General features: G+C 55.7%; 1 protein-coding gene across 5 annotated transcripts; it reads left to right on the plus strand.

The window, feature by feature from the left end:
• Positions 1-1033: 1033 nt before the first annotated feature.
• Positions 1034-19388, plus strand: ITIH4 (inter-alpha-trypsin inhibitor heavy chain 4). Of its 5 annotated transcripts, none has more exons than XM_010364973.1 (24): positions 1034-1214; positions 2431-2591; positions 4545-4649; positions 4789-4951; positions 5091-5201; positions 5727-5855; positions 6780-6896; positions 7170-7338; positions 7420-7545; positions 7748-7929; positions 8009-8194; positions 10982-11121; positions 11325-11479; positions 11793-11819; positions 12118-12168; positions 12301-12354; positions 12591-12716; positions 13564-13626; positions 13809-13835; positions 13924-14040; positions 15030-15204; positions 18315-18469; positions 18592-18688; positions 19179-19388. In XM_010364973.1, exons 1-24 carry the CDS (start codon positions 1125-1127, stop codon positions 19246-19248), a joined length of 2796 nt encoding a protein of 931 aa, XP_010363275.1. In that variant the 5' UTR covers positions 1034-1124; the 3' UTR covers positions 19249-19388. The 5 variants fall into 5 exon arrangements, with proteins under 5 accessions (XP_010363275.1, XP_010363276.1, XP_010363277.1 ...); XM_010364974.1 differs by having other exon boundaries at positions 12316-12354; XM_010364975.1 differs by lacking the exon at positions 18592-18688.
• The last annotated feature ends 220 nt before the right edge of the window (positions 19389-19608 follow it).

The raw sequence follows: 19608 nt of genomic DNA on the forward strand, positions 1-19608 counted from the left end.
CCCGATCCAGGACTTGGCACCTGGCCACATTTTTATGACTCATCTTTACCCATGTGTGGACACAGATTCAGGAGCTGGCTTCTGCAGAGCCACCAGGGAACGCTAACCCCAGCGACACCCAGAGAGCATAATACGTTCTCACTCAATCCCACTTTACAAGGAGCAGAGTGCTTCAACTTTAGTAAGGCCGGGACCCACCCCGGGCCCTTGGGCAGCGCTCCCCTGAGTCTGGGCTGCGGCAGCGTCACACCGCTCACGACAATGGCATTCTGTCCTCTCTCAACCGGCAATTCCTGGGCTCCCTCCGCTCCACCGGACGCCACCCCAGTCACCCCTCGGAGCTGCTGGCACTGTCAGCTCTGTTTTCTGTTCCATGCTCTCCTGTCAATAAACTCCCCATGTGGAGACCTCTGTGCCGCAGGATGTGGCAGCTTTATGACTCAGTTGTATTGCCTAATTGCCATTCTTGTTTTGGGAGCCTTGCTGGGGTTGAACCTAAAGCCCTGGCTAGATTAATGGCACCCAAACAGCAGCCTGGGACCTCAGGAGAGAGAAGGAGGCGCCCCGTGCCAGCACCTGTCACCAGAAATACAGCGTATCTGTCCTGACTCTAGATCTTGCCCCACACAGACACCTCCCAGCGTCACTCCATGCCTTTGGGCCCTCCCATCAGCCAGTCACACTTACCTGGTGGCCAAGCCCCCTTCCTCCAGGAAGCCACTAGGGTAGCCCTGTAGCCCTAGTCTTCCTCACCATCCCCGTTTCTCCCCAGGCTGGACTTAACGGAGAGCAGACTGACATCTTCACTGTCAGTTCCCTCCCAGCCCTGTGGAGCTTGGTGGAATGCCTGGTGTGAAGGGTCCTGGTGAAGGTTTCGCACCTTTCAGAAGGGGCACCTACCCCCACTCCAACCTGAGCATACCTTTCTTTAGTATACATTCCTGCCCCCAGCCAAGGTCCACGGGACATTGTCATTTGCTTATCTGAGGCCACTGTGGTTTTTGGCTTGTAGATGCCAATTTCCCAGAACCTGCCCCCATGTGGGTGGGGCAGCAAACAAGTTACTAATCCATTCCCCACTTGCTCTCAAGTTCAGAAGCCTCCTGGCAGACACTGGAGCCACGATGAAGCCCCCAGGGCCTGTCCGTACCTGCAGCAGAGTTCTGGTCCTGCTTTCACTGCTGGCCATCCACCAGACCACCACCGCCCAAAAGGTAGCCAGTGTCCATGGGTGTGGCGTGAGCTGGGGGATGAGAGAACACCTGGGAAGTAGGGAAGAGCCTCCGCATGTGCGAGTATGTCCAGCGCGAGTGCGTGTGCATCAGTGTGTGTGCCAAAAAATGGTGCAGACCTCCCACCAGGCACTACCCCAAGGGCCTTACTGGTATTCTCCCACCTAATAGAGGGGATAATCCAATCATTTCCATTTTACAAATGAAGAAATACAGTTTTACGAGCCTGGTTCTACCGCTTTCTAGTAAGTGACCTCAGGGGAGTGATTTATTCTGTCTATGTCTCAGTTTCCTCATCTGTAAAACAGGGTAATACTAGAACCTATTCAGAGAGTAGTGGTTGTGGAAACCAAACCCGTTGTATCTATTAAGTGCTTAGGACAGTGCCTGTTGCAGAGCAAATACCCAAGCGCGTAAACAAGCCACTTGGCACCTCTGTGCCAAACTGCATTCAGGTAGCCTCATGCAGCCGAGCAGAGCTGGTGCGCGTGAGCGTGTCGCACACAAGCAGGTAAGAGGTGCCCGTGTGCCCCTCCTCGGGGGACACAGGCCTCAAGGCAAATGGCACATGCTAGGGAGTGCCCTGCAGAAGAGGGGGTGAGTTGGGGAGGGTCCACTGCAGAGCAGAGAGGAAGATTCCCAACTCTTAGAGACCAGACTCTAGTCTACCTCCGAATTCTCCCAGCTCCCAGGGCTTCCTGGTAGGAGACTGGTGGGAGCTTTCCTGTTGCCACAGAGGCCAAAGTCTCCAGAAATCAAAGGACCTGGTCACTGCCCTTTTTCTGGGCAAAGCTAAGCCAGCATGCAAAGCTCCCTGACCCCACCAGGACTCTCACCCCTGCCAAAGGCTGAGTGTGTGATGCCCTCCCAGACACTGGCCCCGGCTTCACCAGCTCCACTCCCTGCATGCTTGTTCTTCTCCAAGGGGCGCTCTGGGCCCCCATAGATCAAGAAGGATGTGACCCCTGCCCTGTGGTGCCATAGGGTGGGGAATGAAGCACACAGCTACCTCTTACCTGAGACAAATATTCACATAGGAGATGCCTCACTGGGTTCAGCCTGAGGCCTGGTCAGTGGCTTAGTCAGACTGAGGGCCAGGGTTTGGTCTGGAGCCAGAGTCAGGGCCGACTCTTGAAGAGTGTCACCCTGAGCTGAGGTGGCATTGAAACCCTGCAACTCCCCTTCTTTGCTGGTCCAGAATGGTATCGACATCTACAGCCTCACCGTGGACTCCAGGGTCTCATCCCGATTTGCCCACACGGTCGTCACCAGCCGAGTGGTGAATAGGGCCAGCACTGTGCAGGAGGCCACCTTCCAGATGGAGCTGCCCAAGAAAGCCTTCATCACCAACTTCTCCATGTAGGTGTCTTCCCACCTTCCTCCCCTCTCCACACCCCACAGTGCTATGACTCCATCTGCTCTGTGCCAGCAAACCCTCTTCTTGAAGTGAGGCATGCCAGGGTGTACATCTTCAGGACACCCTGCACCTGGGGGGCACACAGGGAACAGGGACTCGCCAAGGGACTTATTCTCAAAGATACCCTGGTCCTTCCCTCCATCCAGCCATTCATCATCCCTAAGTGTTGTCCAGGTGGCAGGCAGAGAACCACAGCATCTTTGTGGCTTTGCCTTTGAGGAGCACAGACTTGAGGCCTCCTGAGGCCAAACCAGGCAAGAGGGAGTCACCAAGATACACATTCCAGCTCAAAGTACAGAAAACCTCCTAGATCCTTGGCTTCCCCACAGTGGAGAGTGGCTTGAGGAGGATTCTCCTAGTTATGCCCCAAGCTGGGATCCTGCAGAGGACATTTTTGCTCAGGCTGCATGAGAGACGCCTGAGGTTTCTCTGAACTCTGAGCCAGTGGTGGTCCTTACTTTGTCCTCTGCCACCCTCCCCTACCCTTCCCAACTCAGTTTTGTAATGTTTACTAAATGCACCAGGACGCTGTCTGTCCCTTGCTGCCAGGAAAAGCTGCGATTTAGGACAAGAGTAAGGCTTTTCCCAGAAACAGAGAGGGCGATGGTGGGGCAGAGAGGGAGTGTCTCTCATGCAGGGTCCACACTGGGGCCTCTGGAAAACTGCAGTGGGGGCTGGTCTCCTCCCTCAGGCCCCACGCATCGCTCACTCCACAGCAGCCCCTACTTTTCCTAACCCAGAGCCCAGGCCTATGCTGCCCAGCTTGCAGTGCAAGGCCTATGGGCTGTGTCAGCCTTCGACATGGATGCTAGGGTCAGCAGTTGCCAGGTCCAGGCCCGTTGCATCTGCTGAGAGCCCAGGACTGTCACTTGCATTCTCTGGACCCTGATCCTGTTGCTGCATGAGTTAGGGGAGCAGAGAGCAGGTTCCCTGCTCCCTGACCTGGCCAGGAGCCCCAGCTGGGCATCTGGAGAGATCAAGCACTGCCTACCCAGGAGGAGAAGTGCTGCTGCCCACTCACCAGCCCCATCTGGGGCTGGAGTTAAATTATAACCAGGAAGATCAGGCAGGAGGGACGCATAGTCCTGACATCCTGGCTGCTCCCCCTCCTGCCCGCTGCCACACACTCCCACACTTCCATACCACCCACAGATAGAGCAGGTGAAGTTGACCAGGCACATCCCTACTTACCCCACAAGGAGGCTCTGGCGAAGTCATTTTCCTCCCTGAGAAATGTCCTGGGCCATTCTTTCTCAGCCCCCAAAGGATGGCTGCTAGGAGTGTGTCCACACACTCAGGAGTCCCGTCCACCAGTTGTCCAAAACCTCCTTCCAGATATGCCAGCCTACCTGCAGGGTGCCTGCCTCTTATGGGAGGGAAGGGGGAGACTGCTGTAGGCGGAAAGGGCTCAGAGCCTCCAGCCCTGCATCTCCTTCCTCCTCAGTCCTGGCCCCACATGGCTGCACGCAGGGCTGGGAACAAGTGTGACTCAGAGAGCTCTTGCTGGTGATGAGCTGGTTCCCCTGGAATGGTCCGTGAAGTGGAAGGGGCAGGTGGGAATGTGGGCCAGTTGGGCCAGACTGGACAGGTGGAGAGAAGGCAGGACTTAGCCCGGCCCTGCCCCTCTGCAGCCTCCCCTTCGTCCCTTCTATAAAATGAATGCTTACTGTTACCGTACACACCTCTGGGAGCTAGAGGCCTGGCGCACTTTGCAGAGTGCCCTGTGCAGAGTCTTGTATGCAGTAGGTGCATAATAAATGGCCCTGGGCTCAGGCAAAGATAGGAGTCACTGTGTCAAGAGGCACACCAAGTCCAGAAAGGCTCTCTGGAGGAGGCAGGAGTGGAATGGGACCTTCGCACCAGGCTCTCAACAACTCCCACCCTTCTGCCCCCAGGATCATCGATGGCGTGACCTACCCAGGGATCATCAAGGAGAAGGCCGAAGCCCAGGCGCAGTACAGCGCAGCAGTGGCCAAGGGAAAGAGTGCTGGACTCGTCAAGTGAGCTGGCAGGGGGCAGCTTCAGCAGAGAGGGTCTAAACATAGGCCACCCTGCCTTTGGCCCTTAACCCTGCCCCCACCTCCGCCAGCCTTACCCCACCTGTCCTGGAGGGGCAGGCCTGATGCCCTTCTCCCCCAGGGCCACCGGGAGAAACATGGAGCAGTTCCAGGTGTCTGTCAGTGTGGCTCCCAATGCCAAGATCACCTTTGAGCTGGTCTATGAGGAACTGCTCAAGCGGTGTCTGGGGGTGTATGAGCTGCTGCTGAAAGTGCGGCCCCAGCAGCTGGTCAAGCATCTGCAGGTACCTGCTGCTGCCTCTTCCGGGGATGCCTCCTGCATGACCCTTGCCCTGCTGAGGACGGCCCCTCTTTGCCCCTGGGCCTCGTGTGAGCCCCAACCGAGGCTCCTGGCTGACCCAGGGACCCACCTCTTGCCTCCAGATGGACATTCATATCTTCGAGCCCCAGGGCATCAGCTTCCTGGAGACAGAGAGCACCTTCATGACCAACCAGCTGGTAGACGCCCTCACCACCTCGCAGAATAAGACCAAGGTGGGTCTGTTGTGGTCAGCGGGCAAGGGTACCAAGGAACCTGCCTTCAGGCCAGCCCTATAAGCCTGGATTTCCAGAGAGCTGGATGGGCTCTCCGTCCAGTGAGGTGTGAGCTGGAGAGGCTCTTGAGATCCCTGCGTCCTTGCTGTCATTTGGCAGATGGGAAGGGCAAAGCCTAGAGAAGGACTGTGGTGTCCTCGTATGAGCCCTGAGATCTGTCTGGGAAGGGGTTGGAGAACAGACTGATGTGAGGGTCCTGGGGCCAAGTGGAGAGGAGGAAATGGTTGGACTGCACACATCCTGGAACAGCCTCTGCTTGCACAACTCCAGGAACAGGGTGCTCATCACACCCCTCCCGTATGTGAAAGCGGCCTATCAATAACTCAGCCTGAAAGGAGGTGCCCTGGAATACGGACCCAAGGCTACATCCTGGAATTCTCATTTCCCAATATATGGACTGGGTAGAGGGTGTTGTTGGCCTGGTTTTGCTGTTCCTCCCAACTTCAGCCCAGATTATTCCTCCAGGCTCACATCCGATTCAAGCCAACGCTCTCCCAGCAGCAAAAGTCCCCAGAGCAGCAAGAAACAGTCCTGGACGGCCACCTCATCATCCGCTATGATGTGGACCGGGCCGTCTCCGGGGGCACCATTCAGGTGGGTGGACTCCAGGCAAGAGCAGAGCAGCCTGGAGGTCTGTCCACCCGCAAGGGCCTGAGCTTGGGTGTTTTAGAAGAGGAAAAGAACCACCCTTACTTAGCAGTGTGCACCAGGGACCAGCACAGACAGAAAACACGTGATTTAGTTGTGTTGTCCCTGAAACTATTCCCTTTCCCAGGCAGAAAAGGTTTGTCTCTGAGAAGATCTGCCCTGTGGGGTTTCCCTCTTTGCCTCTGCTGCTGGGGGCTCACAACTCAGTTTTACACACATTTGCAGTAGTTTCTTTCACACTCGTTTCTGGCATTATTATTGTTGTTGTATTTTGGTGCGATCATGGCTCACTGCATCTTCAAACTCCCAGGTTCAAAAGATCCTCCTGCCTCAGCCTCCCTAGTAGCTGGGACTACAGGCATGCAACACCATACCTGGCTAATTTTTTTTTTTTTTTCCGGTAGAGACAAGGTTGCCCAGGCTGGTGCTGAATTCCTGGGCTCAAGTGATCCTCCCACCTAAGCCTCCCAAAGTGCTGGAATTACAGGCGTGATTCACCACGCCCAGCCATTTCTGCCATTGTTATTATACTTCCCTTTTACTCCATGGTTTTGAAGTCCTCCCTCTTTTGCTGGTTGTCAGGTTTATGATGTCTGAACTTTTTAGTATAAGCCATCTGAAATACTAAAACAAACAGAAGGAAAAGTGGCAGGGAGAGTTCTAGTGGGCTATGCATGAGCAGGGAAGGCTTCTGCAAGAAAGGGCTGGTCTGAGCCCTGAAGAGGGCAAGGTTTTGGGGAGGTTAGCAGTGGGATGGAAATGGGATTGGAACAGAGCACAGAAACCCAAGAATTTGGGGTAAGGGGGCTGAATGGGGATAGGGCACGATCATAGCTCTGATGGCTTGGGTGGGTCTTACTCTGGTCACAGATCGAGAATGGCTACTTTGTACACTACTTTGCCCCCGAGGGCCTAACTACAATGCCCAAGAATGTGGTCTTTGTCATTGACAAGAGCGGCTCCATGAGTGGCAGGAAAATCCAACAGGTAGGTCCTGTGGCCCAGGACAGGGCCCTGAGAACTCCCAGGCCCTTCATGCTGTCAGCTGTGGTCCGACAGGCAGACCCCGTTCCTTCACCTTTTGGCGCCGTGGGGCGGGTGGCTCTCAGGAGCCAAGGTTGGCCAGAGCCTATGGCAGCCCCTGTTCCTAGAGCCGATACCATGACCTCACGCCTGCGACAGGAGTCCAAGGATGCCAGCCCAAGGGCACACGAGCCCTCAGGGAGCCCTTCTGAAGCAGTATTTCCTCTCCCTGACCAGACCCGGGAAGCCCTAATCAAGATCCTAGATGACCTCAGCCCCAGAGACCAGTTCAACCTCATCGTCTTCAGTACAGAAGCAACTCAGTGGAGGCCATCACTGGTGCCAGCCTCAGCCGAGAACGTGAACAAGGCCAGGAGCTTCGCTGCCAGCATCCAGGCCCTGGGAGGTAAGTTCTTCTGTGGTCCTGCAGGGTGGGGGCTTCCAGAGCTCCTGGCTGGGGGCCACCTTGAGAGTGCGTGCTCCTCAGGGACCAACATCAATGATGCGATGCTGATGGCTGTGCAGTTGCTGGACAGCAGCAACCAGGAGGAGCGGCTGCCCGACAGGAGCGTCTCACTCATCATCCTGCTCACCGATGGCGACCCCACCGTGGGTGAGGGCCCTGCCCACGACTCCAGGACACGCTGCATGGGGAGGTGGCTGGGGCTGCACCTGGGCTTGCTGTGGGAACTGGGCAGGGAGAGGGGGTTACTCTGAGTAACCTCAGAGCTGAGGCCCCTCAGCTCTGAGGTTCCAGAGCTATTCATCGAGCAAATCACTGTTTTCTCACCCTCATCCCAAACCCCTGGGTCCAGGGGAGACTAACCCCAGGAGCATCCAGAAAAACGTGCGGGAAGCTGTAAGTGGCCAGTACAGCCTCTTCTGCTTGGGCTTCGGCTTCGACGTCAGCTATGCCTTCCTAGAGAAGCTGGCACTGGACAACGGTGGCCTGGCCCGGCGCATCCATGAGGACTCGGACTCTGCCCTGCAGCTCCAGGTGCCAGCATGCCCCAGGTGGGCTGCACAGAGAAGTGGGCAGACCCAGCCTGGCTTTTATGACACCCCCAACTCTGCAGGACTTCTACCAGGAAGTGGCCAATCCACTGCTGACAGCAGTGACCTTCGAGTACCCAAGCAATGCCGTGGAGGAGATCACTCAGAACAACTTCCGGCTCCTCTTCAAGGGCTCAGAGATGGTGGTGGCTGGGAAGCTCCAGGACCAGGGGCCTGATGTGCTCACAGCCACAGTCAGTGGGAAGCTGGTGAGTGTGGCCAAAGCCACCCTGGAGGGGAAGGGCAGCCTCCACCTCTGCATCCAGAGGGGCTGGGCTCCAATCCCAGACCTGCCCCGCTCCAGCTTTCCCCTCTGCTGCCTGTGGATGACAAAGGGGCATGGCAAGGATTCAGTGAGAAAATGGAGTGATTCTCATGAGACCACCTGTGCTATGCCCAGCACATACAGGCCCTCGGCAACTGGTGTGTGCACCTGTGAGCACAGGTGAGGGCAGGGATTCCTCCCTAGTTGTCCTCCCCTCCTGTCCTGGTACCAGCCCTCTCAGGTTGCAGTTGGACAGGGGAGGGCTGTTCCTATTTCACAGATGAGCAGACTGAGCTCCAGGCAGGGCAGACAGCTTGCCCTGGGCCCCACTGCAACCGGGCCAAGAGCCCAGCTTGCTACGTGGCACCCTGTCCTTGCCCAGCCTTCCCTGCCTCCTTCCAGGGACCCCCTGTCATTCCACAAAGAGAAACTGAGCACCAGCCCTGCGGCAGGGCCTTCTTCAGGCCCTGGGGTGCAGTGGTGAATGAGGTTGACCCCTCCGTGCCCTCATGGGAGAGACAGCCCAAGGACATATCATCACACAAACGAGCTACAGGCTGGGATCTAACCCCGGACTCAGGGGAGCAGCAGTAGGAGCCCCAGCCTGGCCTGGAGATCAGGGAGGGTTTCCTGGAGGAAGCCCAGCAGAGACTAAGGGATAAGTAGGAGGTGGGAAGAGTCCAGATGGGGCAATGGAGGAATATGTCAAGCCCCTGTGGCATGAGGGCAGTGTGTGTGAAGAGAATAGCAGTGGGTGTTGGGGGCCCATGGCCTTGTCTCAGGACAAGTCCCCAAGTGTCATGACTGTTGGTACAAGCTGTGTGGCCACCCTGCCTGGCTTCAAACCCAGCTGTGCCACTTCCCAGATGGGAGACATGGAGAAGTCACTTAATCTCCATGTACCACAGTTTCCTCCTATGTAAACATGGGAATAAGTCACTGCCCCCCTCATAAAGCCACTGTGATTGATGTCCAGTGTAAGCACTCCATACATGTCCGCAGCTGATTTAGATTGGAGGCCGTGGATTCCCACAGTGCAGAACCCAAGGTGATTCAGGGAGTTCACAGACAGACATGGCTTTGTTTTAGTAGTTATTTACTTATTTTAATGTGTATTCTGAAAAATATGACCTGAACCTCAGACCTAAGTTTTCTTTTTTTCTTTCTTTCTTTTTTTTTTTTTTTGAGACAGAGTCTCGCTCTGTCATCCAGGCTGGAGTGCAGTGGTGCAATCTCGGCTCACTGCAAGCTCCACCTCCCAGGTTCAAGCCATTCTTCTGCCTCAGCCTCCCATGTAGCTGGGACTACAGGCGCCCACCACCGCGCCCGGCTAATTTTTTGTATTTTTAGTAGGGACGGGGCTTCACCATGTTAGCCAGGATGGTCTCGATCTCCTGACCTTGTGATCCGCCCGCCTTGGCCTCCCAGAGTGCTGGGATTACAGGCGTGAGCCACTGCGCCCGGCCCAGATCCAAGATTTTATGGGTATAAAGCCAAGTAAAAATTGTTAGCCTACTTAAAGTTCATTTAAGGAAAAATATCAATTAAGTAGCTGTATGTGTGGATGGGGCAAAATCCATGCAGGTAGCCTGTGTGTGCGGAAGCTGTGGAAAGCCAGCCAGGGTGAGAGACACGCTGTTCCAGTGGGAGGAGAGGCAGAGGTCTGATCCACATTGTGAAAAGGTCTCTTGGCCACTCGGGGAGCTCTGGTGGGAGAGGCCTGGGATTCCTCTGCCTTAGGAGCCCATTTCCCAGGCAGCAAGCTGGGTCAGTCTGAGACCACAGGCCCCTCCCTGAGGGAGGAGGGAGCAGGTTCACACAGAGCTTGGGTGCACGCTTCCCTGTCATGGTCCCACAGTGGCCAGCCGCAGACGGGCCTGCTTCCACAGGGACAGCCGTTGGGGTGGATGGAGCCCCAGACCCGGAGCCACGACATCTGCCTTCTGTTCTCAACTCTGCCTCTGAGCCCCGGGAAGGTCCTTCCCTTCCTGTCCCTTTCCCCGACCTTTGGGGTAAGGGCAGGCTGTAGCTAGGAACCCTTCCTGCTCCACACTTCACTTGCAAATCCTTCCTGCTGCTGTTTCTTTTTTTTTTTTTTTTTTTGTTTTTTGTTTTTTGAGACAGAGTCTCGCTCTGTCGCCCAGGCTGGAGTGCAGTGGCCGGATCTCAGCTCACTGCAAGCTCCGCCTCCCGGGTTCACGCCATTCTCCTGCCTCAGCCTCCCGAGTAGCTGGGACTACAGGCGCCTGCCACCTCGCCCGGCTAGTTTTTTGTATTTTTTTTAGTAGAGACGGGGTTTCACCATGTTAGCTAGGATGGTCTCGATATCCTGACCTCGTGATCCGCCCGTCTCGGCCTCCCAAAGTGCTGGGATTACAGGCTTGAGCCACCGCGCCCGGCCTCCTGCTGCTGTTTCTACACTGGCCTGAGGTTCCCATCCCTTTCTTCCAGAGGTTTGGCTGATCTGAGTCCTGGCGCCATGCCTGCCTTGTTGCACCTGGGCTACTTTGTTACCTTTTATCTTCACCTCCATCTCATCTCTGTATGCTCTGTGACTGAGCCCCTTGCACCCCTAAGCCCCCTCCTTACCCCCACTCAAAGGAAATGCAGTCCCCACAGTCAGTGTGTGGGACCTGCCCCAGCTCCAATCATGGAAGAGCTTGGAAGTGCCAGGCCAGATGCAGATGTCCGGCTCTCACTGTTCCTGCCCTGGCTGGGCCCCTCTTTCCAGCCTACACAGGACATCACTTTTCAAACCGAGTCCAGCGTGGCAGAGCAGGAGGCGGAGTTCCAGAGCCCCAAGTATATCTTCCACAACTTCATGGAGAGGCTGTGGGCATACCTGACTATCCAGCAGCTGCTGGAGCAAACGTGAGTGCATCAGCACCTCCCTAAGCCTGTCAGTAGGGGCAGGCACCAGTGGCACGGGACAGCACCTAAGCGTGGAGAGAGGGGGGCTTGGTGTCATGTCCAAGCTCCAGATGCTCCCAGAGGGACCTCCCTAGAAGGGGCTGGATGGAAAATCTGTTTCCGAATTCAGGGACCTCCTGAGCTCTGATGTCCTTCACCTACAGTGTCTCCGCATCTGACGCTGATCAGCAGGCCCTCCGGACCCGAGCGCTGAATTTATCGCTTGCCTACAGCTTTGTCACGCCTCTCACATCTATGGTAGTCACCAAACCCGAAGACCAAGAGCAGTCTCAAGTCGCTGAGAAGCCCGTGGAAGGCGGTGGGTGTGGGGTTGAGATCTCAGCCTCCCAGGTAGCAGAGTTTGGACCCAGCATTCTCCCAACTCTTCCCTGCATCCTGACCAAGACCCCAACCGTGTCCCCAACAGACTCCCCCTGGGAGATTCAGCCTATTCACTGATGAGGAAAGTGAAGCCGGGTCTCCTATCTCCCCAAATTCATTGCACCTATGATATAGTCCAGGATTGGGTAGCAAGATAAAACACAAACGCTTCGAATTGATGAAAACCACCCTGACAGTGTCTGTGTCTCTGTCTGTCTGTCTCTCTCTCTCTCTCTCTTTGTTTCATCCAGAAAGTAGAAACAGGAATGTCCACTCAGGTAAGCAGCGAACATCCTCAAAGGCTATGCTGGGTGGTGGTCTGCTAACAGGGTCCAGGGCACTAGCCCTGTGAGGTTGCTGGCCAGGGCCCAGGTCTGCCCAGGCCTCTCCAGCCCAGCCCTGCTGCCAGGAGGCAGCATAGTCTGACCCAGCACGCTGGTGCATTTAGTCACCTGTGCATTCAAATATTGGCTGCTCCTCAGGCCCTGTCCCCAGCACTAGGAATACAGTCCCCATCCAAGTGGGGCCACAGGAAGGTGGGTGCAAGATGCAAACCCAGGTCCCACTGATTTCCAGGTTCCACTTTCATCAGATATTATCTCCAGGGAGCAAAAATGCCAAAACCAGGTGAAAAAGTAGGAGGTTGGGGGAGGGGAGATTGACAGATTGGGCTCGGTCCTGGCTATGGAGGGGAGTGTCTTGCCCAGCTCCTCTGGCTGGTGACAGCCCTCGGGCCTCAGTTCAGTTGTATCTGATTAGGACTTGACCACACAGAGGCTTCCTTTTCTCCAAGAAGAGGATTGAGTAGACAAGGTAGTTTGAGGGTTTCTGCCACATCCCCAGGGGGGCGGAGTTCAAGGGGGGTCCATTATTGTTCCAGCATTGATTATCTCCCAGCTGTGGGGGGAGAGGCTCCCTGAGTTGGCCGGGTGTGGGGAGAGGGGACGTAGTTGCCCTCTCTGCACCCACTCATGGGTGGATCTCAAGCCCTGGCTGTGAGGACCCACACCCCACCTGAGAGAAGACTGCATCTGTCAACTTCTCCAAAGCTGGAGCTGCTGGCTCCCTGTTGAATTTCGGACCCGGGGTTCTCAGCCCGGTGCAATTTGGACGCCCAGGACCTCCTATTGCTCCTGACCGTGCTGCTCTCCGCCCCTTCCGCCGTCTGGCCATCTGTAAGCTGTCTTCAGGTCCTGTGAGAGCCTCAGTTTCCTCATGGTGGTCCTTCAGCTTGCCCCACAGAGGGGGGTGGGGTAAAGCACGCACCACAGGCCAGGCCAGGGATGGCTGATGAGGGCACGATGTGAAGTAATTGTGGGTCAGTTCCGGGGTGGGAGTGCATTTCCTAAGGAGGCTGTCCTCACGTTCCCAGCTCTCTGCAGCTGCCCCATGCCCAGTCCTCAGCGTCTCATCTCAGGTGCGAGCTCTCCCAGGTCCTTCAGCTGCCCTGAGGTTGTCAGACCACAAGCTGTGACGGAGCAGCCTCTCCCACACTCCTTGTTCAGAGGGGACCCTAGGCCCTAAGAGGGGCAGAGACTGGCCAAGTGTGCACGTCACAGCGCTCTTTGGAGCAGTCCTTGCCAGTTTCCTCCCTCTAAAGGCCCCTCTCCCCACTACCACTTGTACGGACATCAGGCCTCCCCTCCCCAAGGCAGGACTTCACCTGTCCTTTACTTTCACTGAGTAGGATCCACTATACTCTAGAGGCTGACTCATGAGGAAACCTAGGAAGGGAGGGCTTCCTCCGTTCAGAAAGTCAACAGAGGTCCCTTGAACTGTTTCTGATCCCCAAATCTGCACTCCAACGCAGCTGCAGAGCCAGGCTGGACCTATCCCTGACAGCATGCCCTTCTGTTTGAAAATCTCCCGTGACAAAGGCCATTCTAGGTGGAGCGTATGTGTGGCAGGATGGGGGGCTGGAGCTTGGTGGCAGCGGTGGCTGCGCCGCTGGTTGCTCGCCTCCTGACGGTCTCCTTGCTCCCTTTCTGTTTCCTGATGTTCCTGCCCTGATGCCTGCTTCAGCACCACCAGCCACCTCAAATCCTGATCCAGCTGTGTCTCATGTCATGAATACCAAAATCAAAGGTGCCCCCAAGGCCAGAGGCCCTGTCCTAACAGGGGGATCCTGGGAGGGGAGTGACCTGTCACGTGAGCGTCTTGATGTTGAAGTAGAGAGGGAACCCGGCCACACTTAGTCACTACTCCTTCCCTCAACCTCCCACTCCTTAGGAAGGGGCTGCCTAAACCCAGACTTTTTCTTCTTTTAGAAACAACCGTGACAGCCCAAACCCCAGGTAAGTTCCCAGCCCCCTTGGCCCCCTTCCGCATCCTTGCCCCCAGCCTGCCCTTCCTGCTCCAGGAGCCGTGCCCCGGCTGTCCCAGCCCCCATACAGGCTCCCTCCGCCATCCTGCCACTGCCTGGGCAAAGCGTGGAGCGGCTCTGTGTGGACCCCAGACACCACCAGGGGCCAATGAACCTGCTCTCAGACCCTGAGCAAGGTGAGAGGGGGCACACCCAGAGAGACCCAGACACCACTGACACACACCCACCACCTGCCCACAGAGACACACACAGTGTGTGCAGGCTGGCCCCATGCAGGCCCCTCCCAGATCATAGCATGGTCCTGCCTCCAACCCCTGGCATGGGCACACACTCACACAGCCACCCCAGGAACCTTCCACTGGGCACCTTGTGTGCAGGTGTGGGTGGCCTAGGCACAGATAAGCATGGCAGCCATGTGGAGGTGAGCCTAAAGGAGGAGCCAGGGTGGGGCAAGGGTCCAGGGAGCTTCCTGGGGTCACATAGGGATGGCAGGGCCCTGGCGGGCACACAGAGACCAGCACGAGGATGTTCCACATGGAGGAGTTAGTGCCTGCAGATACAGAGCCCCAAAAGATGAGACCCTAGAAGGTGTGGATGAGAATGGCAGGAAGAGACAGGGGTGCTGGCTGGGCCCCGCCCCTTCAATCCTGACCCAGACTTGGAGACACACTCCACTCAGCGATGCTCACCCCCCCACCGCCCAGCCCCGCTCAAAGCCAAAGGACATCCATGGCTTTCTCATTCCTCGGATACATGTGGTCTCCCACTTCCCCACTCAGCCCTGGGAGTGTCTTTCCTGAGGGCAGGGAGCACCGATTCTCCATCTTACCCTTGGCTGCGGCATCTAGCTCAGGGCCAGGCGCTCCGTAGGGCGTTCTGAAGGCTTGTTGACTGGAGACAAGTTAATTCTCAAAGGCCTTATCTGAGGGTGGCCATCGCTGAGGATTTAGGGGCCCCTCCAAAGCCATAGACACCAGGGGTGAGTGCAGAGATTGTGGGAGCCAGCCCCCAGTGTGAAGGAGTGCTGAGAAAGGGACGCCCCTCCTGATGAGGGAGGGGGCTGCTGCGGAACTCCAGGGGCTGTGATCAGGGAGGACTCCCTGTGCAGGTCGGTGTCAGCCCTGGCTGGGGCCCAACTTTGACCTCTCTGGTCTGGTCTTCCCAGGGATTGAGGTGACTGGCCAGTATGAGAGGGAGAAGGCTGGGTTCTCATGGATCGAAGTGACCTTCAAGAATCCTCCGGTCCGGGTTCACGCATCCCCTGAACACGTGGTGGTAACTCGGAACCGAAGAAGCTCTGCGTACAAGTGGAAGGAGACGCTGTTCTCAGTGATGCCCGGGTAAGGCCCAGGCTGGAGCCCGGGGCCAGGAGTTGCCCTTTCAGGCTACAGTGGCTGATGATGGTACCAGCAGGTGGCCTGAGGCCATGGACCTGAGAATGGAGCGGCTACACTCACAGAAGGTGCAAAGAGACAAGAGCCCTGCCGTATACCCCTGCAGTTCCAGAGGGCACTGAGGAGTTGTCCTGGGGACCTAACCCAGGTCACTATCCCATGCAGGAGACAGTGTGGTTTGGAGCTAGCTCTGCTGCTAATCCTTTGTGACCCTGGGCAGGCAGCTTAGTCCCTCTGAGCCTCAGTTTCTTCACTAATAACCAGTACTAATCATCCTGGCCCAGAGTCAGAAGGCTGAGGGGAGAACCCAATGAGAGAGTGTAGTTGGGAGCACTTTGCCATCAGATGATGCAGTGGCCCCCAGGCACCCCACAGGATGGCGCTGTCTACGTAGTGACGTGATATTCTGATGCCAGTAGTGAGAAGCTAGAGAGCACTGTTGACAGCAGGTTACCAGCATTCTCTTTAGCATATCCTTGGAGCTTTGCTAAGGAGACACAAGTCAGTGGCCTCAAATACTGAGCAGCTGGTGAATAATGGAGGCAGAAGGCCACTTCTTCTGGGTGGGGGAGCTCACTGCTTCACAGTGGCCTTCCAGGGACAGTCTTCCAGTTTTGCAGATCACGAGGGGCCTCGGGGAAGGGCTGAGGCCCTGGTCCTCCGTGGACAGTGGCCTCCGAGCCCCCAGCCTGTGTCATAGCTCACCCTTTTCCAAGTGTGGAGAGCCCTGTCCAGCCCTGCCTCACCCAGCCCTCCTCGGGAACTCCCTTGCATTTGACAGATGAGTGCACACCCAGCTAATCCAAGGGCTCACCCAAAAACCTTCCCAATTTCATAAAAGATCTAGGCCCGGTGTGGTGGCTCACGCCTATAATCCCAGCACTTTGGGAGGCTGAGGTGGGTGGATTGCCTGAGCTCAGGAGTTTGAGACCAGCCTGGGAAACACGGTGAAACCCCATCTCTACTAAAATACAAAAAATTAGCCAGGCATGGTAGCATGCACCTGTAATCCTAGCTACTTGGGAGGCCGAGACAGGAGAATCACTTGAACCCAGGAGGCGGAGGTTACAGTGAGCCGAGATCATGCCATTGCACTCCAGCCTGGGCGACAGAGTGAGACTCCATCTCAAAAATAAAAGATCTAAAAGTTGGCCAGGCACGGTAGGCTCATGCCACCCAACACAAGTGTAATCCCAACACTCTGTGAGGCCGAGGTGGGTGGATCACTTAAGGCCAGGAGTTTGAGACCAGCCCGGCCAACATAGTGAAACCCCGTCTCTACTAAAAATACAAAAACTAGCCAGGTGTGGTGGTGGGCACCTGTAATCCCAGCTACTCAGGAGGCTGAGAATTGCTTGAACCTGGGAGATGGAGGTTGTAGTAAGCTAAGTTAATACCACTGCACTCCAGCCTGGGCGACAGAGTAAGACCCTGTCCCCAAAAGAAAAAAGAAAAAAAAAATCTAAAATTCCTTGCTATCTGGTAGATTCACTAAAATCAATAGCATTTTTATGCCTAGAAAATGAAATAGAAGTAAAATCCTATTAATTATGGGGAGAGAAAGTCCAAATACTTTCATGAGCTACAGAAGACATAAAGAAGAATAGTGGCCGGGTGCCGTGGCTCACGCCTGTAATCCCAGCACTTTGGGAGGCTGAGGCGGGAGGATCACAAGGTCAGGAGATTGAGACCAACCTGGCGAACACTGTGAAACCCTGTCTCTACTAAATATACAAAAAAATTAGCTGGGCAGGAGAATGGCATGAACCTGGGGGACAGAACTTACAGTGAGTGGAGATCACTCCACTGTATTCAAGCCTGGGCAACAGAGCGAGACTCCATCTCAAAAAAAAGAAAAAAGAAAAATAGACTGGGCGCAGTGGCTCATGCCTGTAATCCCAGCACTTTGGGAGGCCGAGGCAGGTGGATCACCTAAGGTCAGGAATTGGAGACCAACTTGGCCAACATGGCGAAACAGTCTCTACTAAAAATACAAAAATTAGCCGGGCGTGGTGGCGGCGCATGCCTGTAATCCCAGCTACTCAGGAGGCTGAGGCAGGAGAATCGCTTGAACAGGAGAATCGCTTAAACCCAGGAGGTGGAGGTTGCAGTGAGCTGAGATCACGCCACTGCACTCCAGCCTGGGTGACAGAGCGAGACTGTCTCAAAAAAAAAAAAAAAAAAAACCACATCTTTTAGATTGAATTGAAACAACAGGACAGTGTATGTTTAGGGAAAATTTGTTTAAAATAACCTCTGAGTAACAGCAGGGTCTTATTCAACATGCTTAAAGGAACCTAACATTCATGAGAACACCAAAAAGGCAAGAATTTCAAGGGCTATTTTAACTAAAAAAATGAGGAGACAGAATGAGAAGAGGCCTACCCTTTAGACATTAAACACGTGATCAAACACGAGTCATCCAAAGAGAGTGCACCAGCTGCAGAACAAAAGGGATACAGTGGATGCATCAGAGAAACTCCTTCAATCATATAAAACTAATCTATGAGAAAGTGAATTTAAGAAAACCAGAGGCCAGCACGGTGGCTCACGCCTGTAATTCCAGCACCTTGGGAGGCTGAGGCTGGCAGATTGCTTCAGCTCAGGAGTTCGAGACCAGCCTGGGCAACATGGTGAAACCCTGTGTCTCTTAAAAATAAAAAAAATTAGCTGGGCATGGTGGCATGTACCTGCAGTACCAGCTACTTGAGAGGCAGAGGTGGGAGAATCACTTGAGCCGAGGAGGCACAGGCTGCAGTGTGCTGAGATCACACCACTGCACTGCAGCCTGGGGGACAGAGTGAGACCCTGTCCCTGCCCCCACAAAAAAGAGAAAGAAAAGACGTGCTGGGGAAACCGGACATCATTAGGTTAACTTTGGTCCTATTTTACCAATGAGGAAACGGAAACCCAGAAGATTTAAGGGCCTTCCTACCCAAGACCACTCCATGACTTCCTGGACAAGAGGGGAAGCCCAGCCCGCTCCCCACTCTGACTGCTGAGGCTCCGAGCACGCATCTCTACCTTCCCGCTCAAGACGCTGGGTCTTTCCACAGCCTGAAGATGACCATGGACAAGACGGGCCTCCTGCTGCTCAGTGACCCAGACAAAGTGACCATCGGCCTGTTGTCCTGGGATGGCCGTGGGGAGGGGCTCCGGCTGCTTCTGCGCGACACTGGCCGCTTCTCCAGCCACGTTGGCGGGTCCCTTGGTACTGTGCCCGGCCTTCCTCAGAAACCAGCTGTGCCCGGGAACAGGCGGTGCCCTCCCCTGCACGCGCCTCCCAGGCTCCCTCTGTCTCTCACCCTTACTGACCCACCCTTTGTATCTCAGGCCAGTTTTACCAGGAGGTGCTCTGGGAATCTCCAGCAGCGTCAGATGACAGTAGACGCACGCTGAGGGTTCAGGGCAGTGACTACTCTGCCACCAGGTGACTCGGCACAAGCAGACCGCTGAGCCCGGCTGGGGTGGGGTGGGGACTGGGAGGCCAGGAGCCAGGCTCTCCAGGGCCCCACTCCTGTCCTTGCCCAGGAACTAGACACAGTCCGGTGGAAGGTTGATGCTGTAGACATGTCTAAGCCAGCTTTTCAGTGACCCCACAAAAGATGGATGGCCTTCTCAGACCCACAGAAAATACATGGGCCCTGAGATCCCTGGGGTTGGTTGGGAACGGTAGGAACCTCTCCCTGTCCACACCCTGAACTCCCAGAGCCCCAAACCCTGGAGACCTCACATACTGACTTCTCTAGGGTAGTGCTCTGGGTGACTGGGCCTTGTTCGCCTGTGCTGGAGGGAATTCTAGAGGGACCCCAGGACTCCCTACCCTCCATGTTCCTTTCCCCAGCTGTCTCCCTCCTTTCCCACCACACCTGAGATTTGCTGACCACATGCCTATCTGTCTGTCTGTCTTTCCATTTCAGAGAGAGCAGGCTGGATTACCAGGAGGGGCCCCCGGGAGTGGAGATTTCCTGCTGGTCTGTGGAGCTGTAGTTCTGATTGAAGGAGCTGTGTCCAGCCTGTACACTTGGCTGCCCCCTTACAACTGTAGGGCCGCTTCTGGGGCCTGGACCACCATGGGGCGAAAAAGTCCCACTCATTACAAATAAAGAAAGGTGGTGTGAGCCTGGGAAGTGGGTGTCTCTGGTTCCATGTGGCCAAACCCTAGGGCCTCAGCCTTGCATCCTGAACCTTTAGCATCATGGAACACAGAAGCTTCCACTGTCAGCTCTCAAGGGCCATGGCCAGGAGGGCCCATGCTGAGCTTTCAGTCCAGCCGCTTCACTTTGCAAACAAGGAAACTGAGCTCCAACCACCCATTTGAGATGTCACTCCCACCCCCAGCTAGGGGCC

The sequence above is a fragment of the Rhinopithecus roxellana genome, chromosome 1 (assembly GCF_007565055.1).
Source record: "Rhinopithecus roxellana isolate Shanxi Qingling chromosome 1, ASM756505v1, whole genome shotgun sequence".
Lineage (NCBI taxonomy): Eukaryota > Metazoa > Chordata > Mammalia > Primates > Cercopithecidae > Rhinopithecus > Rhinopithecus roxellana.